General features: G+C 35.2%; 1 protein-coding gene across 2 annotated transcripts in view; it reads right to left on the bottom strand.

Annotated features, from left to right (window-relative positions):
* The window catches only part of ZNF566 (zinc finger protein 566), a 21,956-nt gene extending 14,561 nt beyond the window's left edge, over positions 1-7,395 (bottom strand). The window contains exons 1-3 of one of the 2 annotated variants that reach the window (XM_015567894.1): positions 7,324-7,395; positions 3,780-3,906; positions 3,255-3,350 (exon numbers count right to left, since the gene is read on the bottom strand). In XM_015567894.1, coding sequence (XP_015423380.1) covers positions 3,255-3,350; positions 3,780-3,906; positions 7,324-7,332 — 232 coding nt within the window. In that variant the 5' untranslated portion in view covers positions 7,333-7,395. Of the gene's footprint in view, positions 1-3,254; positions 3,354-3,779; positions 3,907-7,323 lie in introns of both variants that reach the window. The other variant, XM_015567893.1, reaches the window with a different exon arrangement.
* Between the last annotated feature and the right edge of the window lie 552 nt (positions 7,396-7,947).

Genomic DNA, 7,947 nt, shown 5'->3' with positions numbered 1-7,947 from the left:
GCACCCATGCACAAATTTCATTCACTAAGCCTCTAGTGTTTTATAAAAGCAAGAGTAGCCTGGCCAGCATGGTTCAGTGGTTGAGTATCAATCTGTGGGCCAGGAGGTCATTCGATTCCCGGTCAGGGCACATGCCTGAGTTGCATGCTCAATCCCCAGTGTGGGGAGTGCAGTAAGCAGCCAATCAATGATTCTCTCTCATCATGGATGTTTCTCTCTCTCTTTCTCCTTTCCTCTCTGAAATCAATAAAAATATATATAAAATATTAAAAGCAAGAATAATTAGGATGGGAATAGATAAAAAAGCCAACAGAACAAGGGAGAATTATGTAAACAAAGACTTTTAATATATGACAGAAGAAACATGTGGATCAGTGGAAAACTTTTATTGGTTGGGGCCTAGATAATTTGTTTTCTATATGGGAACCAATTACAACTGATCTCTATTTCACACCTTTCATAAAAATCAATTCTAGTTACATTAACAGGACTTTAATACGCAAGTCAAAATATAAAAAACAGGAGAAAATTAGGCTAGGGAAAGGTTTCTTTTTTTTTTTTTTAAGATTAACGCTCAACCACTAAACAATGCTGGCTGGGCAGGAAAGGTTTCTTATGACCCCCAAAGATGTGACACATACAGGAAAAAAGTAGAATGTTTTTAATAAACTATATATAATTGAACTACTAAATATGTAATTTAAGCATACTAACACAGGGAATTATTATTAATCAAAAGATATAATAAAGAAAGTAAACAAAGAAGCTACAACTGGAAAAGATGTCTATAAAACATGTTACTGACCAAAAATTAGTATCTGGAAAAATATATAAGAAATTCCTACAAATCATTTAAAACAGTGAAATAAGATTTTATACTCATCATTCAGATTGTTAAGAAAATGAAAAAAATCTTATAATACCAATTATAGGGAGAGAAAGTGATATAAACACTTGAAAAATAGCTGGGTATTACCTAGTAAAGCTGAATAAATATGTAGGCCAAGAGCCAGAAATTATATTCCTAGGTGTATTTCCTAGCAAATCTTACACATGCAAATCTAGAGATTTACATGTTATCCTATAATTTTATGCTAATTATAAATTATATATACCCCATTGTATATATAAGTATATTTTATATACTTATAAATTGTACTAATATATACCCCATTGTATATATACCCATTGTATATATAAGTACATTTTTTATTTAAAAAAAATAACTATCTTTTTTTTTATTATTTTTTTTAGACACACTAGATCAGATGGATTTAATTGACATTTACACACTAGATCAGATGGATTTAATTGACATTTACAGAACATTTCATGCCAAAGCCACAGAATATACATTATTCTCAAGTGTACATGGGACATTCTCAAAGATAGACCACATAGGTCACAAACTAAGTCTCTACAAAAAAAAAATATAACTATCTTTTTAAAATAAAAAACTTAATGGGAAGGTTGAAGAGCCAAAAGCTCATAGCTAACAATTACATTAGTGAATCAACACAAATCAAGCCATGAAATTCTATGTTAAATCAGTATAAATGGAAAAACAGATGAAGAGTTAAATACATTGGAGATGATCCAGATGTTCTAATGTCTATTTAACAAGAGCTTAAAAGAGAAAAGAGGAAATGGTAGCAAGGTAATATTTGAAGGGATGACTGCCAAGGACTTCCTATCACCAAAAAAGATGAGTCCTCAGATTGAAAAATACATCAGAAGTACTGCTGTACTTCTTCAGGTCTTTACACAAATGTCACCTTAATGGAAAATGTCACATTATTTTATCATGTCACATAAAATAGCACCCTCTAACCCAGTGGTTCTCAACCTTCTGGCCCTTTAAATACAGTTCCTCATGTTGTGACACAACCATAAAATTATTTTTGTTGCTACTTCATAACTGTAATGTTGCTACTGTTATGAATCATAATGTAAATATCTGATATACAGGATGGTCTTAGGCGACCCCTGTGAAAGGGTTGTTTGACCACCAAAGGGGTTGCAACCCACAGGTTGAGAACCGCTGCCTAACTCCTCTCTCCACTTTTCTTTTTAGTACCTACTATTACCTGATATATATTTATTTACTGTGTATCTATTCCTACATTGGAGGGTAAGCTCTGAGAATAAAGTTTTTTCATGTTCTATTCACTACTATACTAGTAACATCAGAGTTCAGAATAGTTCTCGATAAACATATACTGATGATATGCTGTCCTCTTTTCCTCCTTCATACCAAATCTCTTTATCTTTGCCAGCTCTAAGTTCTCAATGGAGGCACAAACCCTTTATTTCATTATTCTATTTAAAGTCAATGACATGCATGCTTAAATATCCTTCTATGGCCCAGCCAGTGTGGCTCAGCAGTTGAACGTTGACTAAGAGGTCATGGGTTCGATTCCCAGTCAGGGCACATGCCTGGGTTGCAGGCTCGATCCCTAGAGGGGCGTGCAGGAGGCAGGCAGCTAATCGATGATGTTTCTCTCTCATCAATGTTTCTATGTCTCAACCCCACTCCCTTCCTGTCTCTAAAAAAAGAAAAAATCAATTAAAACATTACAAAAAAATACAGAAAAACTTAAAAAAAAACACCTCCTTCTATGATTTGTATGTGTATCAACTCTTCTATTTTTTTACTCTAACTTTCTGCTGAGCTCCCTTTTAAACTGCTCTTATAGTGGTTCTACTTTGTATAAGTTACATGTAAACATGTTCTAGTACTCCTACTAAGTTATAAACTTTATAACTTCTTAGTCCTTTTTTAATTATCTCCAGCACCTAGAAGAGTAAATTAGAAAATCAGTAAATGTTCATTAAAAGTATGACTGAATCAATGAGTATAGGAACTACTGTATCTAAAAAATTCTAAAAAAACAAGTCTTTGGCAATGTAGAAAAGAATATATTTCAGGAAACAGTGACGCTTTTTTTAAGGCTAATACAAAAGAGATTGAGAAGATGATAAGAAACTAGATCCAAAATATGGATAGGAAGAAATATCATTAGAGAAGGCAGAGGAGGGCAATAGCTGGTTAAAATTAGGAGAGAAGTGTAAGAGGAAAAAAAACAGGCAATGTGTTAAGAAAGGGGAAAAGGTAAAGTCACTTGAAAGTCATGCTGAAAATCTTACTTTTGCACAACAGGCTTAAAGCTTTTATAGGAAACTTCCCAGGGAGCATCTCAAAGGTGTAGCCTCTCCATTGACTAACTGGGTCATTTCTGTCATGCCTCACTTACCTGGATATTGGCTTCCTGTTACTTCTCTGTCAACCAACCAGGGTTCCTTCCCCTGCTCCAAGAAGGAGATCACATCTGGTTTAGAAATAGAATGTCCTGCTTACAAAAGAAGTAATGAGACATGTTTACGATAAGAATGTCCCAGAATTCAAATCCAGTTCCTTCATTAAGAAAGAATTGAAGACCCCAGCTGGTATGGCTCAGTGGTTGACCATTGATCTATGAACCAGGAGGTCATGGTTCAATTCCTGGTCCAGGCAGATGCCCGGGTTGCGGGCTCGGTCCCCAGTGTGGGGCATGTGGGAGGAAGACAATTAATGATTCTCTCTCATCACTGATGTTTCTCTCTCTCTCTCTTCCTCTCTGAAATCAATAAAAACATATTTAAAATAAAAATAAAAACATTCCTCTGGGAACTGAATTAGAAATCTAACTGGTTACTTGAAAGGTAAGTGAGTATTTCACCCTGGAGGAAGCAGACCTTCTGAGGGCAGAATCTGAATTAATATGGACAGATGTCCTTACCCATTGAAACCAGGTTGTTGTAATTCTCCAACATCACATCTCTGTATAAATCTCTCTGATCATCATTCAGGCATTCCCACTCCTCCTGAGAGAAGTCTATGGACACATCACTGAACATCACTGACTCCTGGAACAACAATCATGCATATGACTTGATTAATTTAAAAAATGTTTTTTGTGAAGCCAAGAGAAGAAAATAAATAAAGGTAGAAGTGAAAAATAGCAAGCATATGGAGAAGGGCTGAATGTCTGGGATGCAAGTAGAGGATTGTAAACAAATAAGCATGACTGAACCAATGAGTTTCCATGTCATTATGTTTCCTCCAGACAAAACTGCCTGTGTATACTGGGATACTTCCACTATCTACATAAGTCTGGGAAGCTACGGTCTACCAAGAGAAGTTTCCTGATTAAATGAATTGGTATGTACAAATGCCTAACACAATACTTGTCATTCAATACAAATGTGCTTCTTTCTCTCCTCTTTTTCCAAATGCTAAAAGTAAAATTTCAGAAGAAGGAAGAAAGTGAAGACATTAAAAGCATCCAGAGAAGAGTAGATCATATAAAAGACATCAAGAATCAGAGAGGCAATGGGTTCTTTACAACACTATCTATATATAAAAAAGCCTTATATGCAAAGTGTCCCCTCGGGAGTTCAACCCAGAGACCCCTATGATGTGCGCTGACCACAAGAGGGTGGCATGGAATGAAGGAAGGCCCTGGCCAGCAGCCAGAAGGAAGGCCCCAATCAACCCTGATCACCGGCAAGGCCTAGGGACCCTACCCATGCACAAATTTTGTGCACCGGGCCTCTAGTTAAAAATAAGAAATAAGAAAAAGTCTTCAATATTCTTATGGAAAAAAGAAATTCTGACCAATAATTCTATAATCAACTATCATCCTATTGTAAGGGCTGCAAAAAAGACATTTCTAGACATAAAAGGACACAAGCACAATTTCTTAGGAAACTCCAAATGATGTGCTCCACCAAAATGGGGAAGTAAACCAGAAAAGAGGAAGACATGAGATTCAAGAAACAGGTAAATTAGCACAGGAAAACAGTGGACATCCCAGGAAACAGAAGAAAAAAGGGAAGTCTTGAGGAAATTGCAACAGGCCTAGAGAGTAACCAGACTAGCAAGGAGCAGGATTAAAAAGGGAATGGAGATGAAAGTCTCCACATTCAAAAAAAAAATGATGTGTTTGACCAGATGAAAAACATATTAATTGGCATGTGACAATGATTCTGGAGACTTTGGATAAAAATAAATGGATAGCCCTAGCTGGTTTGGCTCAGTGGATAGAATGTTGGCCTGCGGACTGAAGGGTCCATGGTTTGATTCTGGTCAAGGGCACATGCCCAGGTTGTGGGCTCGATCCCCAGTGGGGGACCTGCAGGAGGTAGCCAATCAATGATTCTCTCTCATCATTGATGTTTCTCTCTCTCTTTCTCCTTTCCTCTCTGAAATCAACAAAAATAAAAAAAATAAAATTTTAAATACATTGATAATTAAGCAAATGTGAGAAAAAAAATTATCCTCAGGAAAAATAAAAAGTTGTAATAGAATAAAGCTGAGCTAGCTCAGCAGTGAGTGATATTTACATACTAATATCTCATACACTATTGATGTAACCAAAAATTGTAATATAATTAATAACAGAATCAGAGGAAATTAAGGGAGCAATATGGGAGTACAATGTCCCCTCCACTCTGCAGTAAGTCAAGAGATAATAAGTAAATTGATTCTTCAAAAAATAGCAATTCAACCACATGCAAGAGTTGAAGGGGAAAGGAAGTTGGGCGGCTAAGTGAAAAGGATGAAGGGATTTAGAAGTACAAACTGGCAATTACAAAAGTCATGGCAATGTAAAATACAATATAGAGAATATAGTCAATAATACTATAATAACTATGTATGGTGCCAGGCAGGTAGTTGAAGTATCATGGGGAATCACTTTGTAAATTAAGTGATTGTCTAACTACTATGCTGTATACCTAACACTAATATAAAATAATATTAAAAATCAACTGTAATTTAAAAATTAAATTAAAAAAGAGGGTTGAAGGCAGCCACCTTTTAGGAGTGAAACTGGTGATAAGACTGTAATAGTACTACTTCACTTGTACACAAGTATACAATGACTTTCAAAAATACTTTATCTTAGAAAATTTAATTTGCATATAGTTCAAGACTGAACCATTCTAATGTCACAATATTATATAATAAGAGCTATTCCTTGTTACAACAAATTCTCTTCATAAGCATGTTTTTCACTGAATAATATTCTATTATAGGGATATAAATGATAACTTTTCTTTTGCTTTCAGATATTAAAGCTACAGGTGATCATTAGAGATCTTTCCAACATTAGCCCAATCTTATAACCACACCCATTGTTCAACTGGAAATTCCCTTTATTCCTAAGCTACACAAAACAGATGGAGGAGATCATTCCATTATTAAGACTGAAATCAAACAGACTCTTATTCCACATATTTTTTTTTCATTGGAAAACCTAAGTTTGCAGAGATGTTCCGGACTTTTCCCTATGAGGTGTCCTTAATTATTTTACCCTATCAAATCACTAAGAAAATTAGATTCATTAACAAATTAATCTAGATTTCTGGTAGATGTCTAAGATAGAAGGTACTAAAGTACTTACAAAATGAGTCTATAAACATTGTTTAAAACAAGGGAGGCCCTAGCTGGTTTGGCTCAATGGATAGAGTGTTGGCCTGCAGATTGTAGGGTCCCTGGGTTCGATTCCAGTCAAGGTCATGTGCCTGGGTTGCAGGCTTGATCCCCAGTAGGGGGTGTGCAGGAGGTAGCCAATCAATAATTCTCTCTCATCATTGATGTTTCTTTCTATCTCTCCCTCTCCCTTCCTCTCTGAAATCAATAAAAATATATTTTTAAAAAATTAAAATTAAAAAAGAGAAGGGAGAACTGGTTGTGTGTAGGGGCATTGGTTTGTTTAGGAGAAAATTGGGGTCAGTTTCCTGAAGAGGGATATGTTAACCAGTGCAAAATTTTATTTTCCAAACTTGGTCTCAGTCAGACCATTTTTCATTGTGTAATTCACAATCTCTTGGTGTAAACAAGTAATGTTTCTTGATGAATTCCTGATAAATTTTAGCCTGATTGACACCTCTTCAGAGAAACTTGTTATCCAACCACTTGACCCTCTAACAGTTATCTGCAAGAGTTTAAAGAAAGATCTTTAACTAGACATTCTTTTCTTTTTTCCAAAAATGATTATTGAAACACTTCTTTTTTCTATAACTATCTCCACAAACAGAGAAATATTTGAATTGGCTTATTAGAGACCTTTTTCTTCAAAGCAAAGGTAAGAGAAGTTTGTAATTGCTTATAACTAACTGTCTGAAAGTTCTTTTTTTTTTTTTTTGTCTTTTTAACCATCAGAAAGCATCATGATGAGGAAAGCAAATGTTTACATATACTAGGGATAAAAATGGCTCCATTTGAGCAAACAAAACAACACAAAGAAACCCACACAAACAACGCACATAGCATCTCACCTGAGCCATGGCTTTGATATTTGCAGAAAAGAACCAGTTGTCCTCTGAACTCCTCTTTAGGAAAAAGACAGAGCTGGGGGAAGCAAAAGAAGCTACATAAGATCTCACTTGCCTTATAGCTCCAAAAATGATCATTTCCCCTCTGTTCACTCCACACAAACACTTGAGGGGTTATTAGTGAGAAGAACAGGGAAGTATTTCATTATCCCCAACTCCAGAAACCTCATGCTTTTGACTAGACCAGGATAGATTTGAATAACCTGATATGGCTTGGAGAATATATGTACACCTACACTCAAAGATGTAATTTTTTTACATAAATTGTAGTATATTATACTTAGCCAAATTATACATCATTAAATGGATATATTTTACTTAACCATCTGCTGCTGATGATCATTTGGGTTTGTACATATCATTTTACCAACATATGAATTTTGAATGATTAATTCCTAAAAGTTGATTATAATCATTTTGGTTTGGATATACTTTGGTCAAATCAGGTTTCAATGATCCTGGATTATACAATCAGGTCCCAAGTCCTGAGTAAGAAACAGTTGATTGATAAACCAGATCCTCTAATCCTGCCTTAAGTCTTGCCTTAAGATAACTAAAATCCAGAAA

The sequence above is a fragment of the Myotis davidii genome, unplaced genomic scaffold (assembly GCF_000327345.1).
Source record: "Myotis davidii unplaced genomic scaffold, ASM32734v1 scaffold1004, whole genome shotgun sequence".
NCBI lineage: Eukaryota > Metazoa > Chordata > Mammalia > Chiroptera > Vespertilionidae > Myotis > Myotis davidii.
Note: the sequence above shows the minus strand (reverse complement) of the source record. Positions and strands in the feature narration are given on the sequence as shown.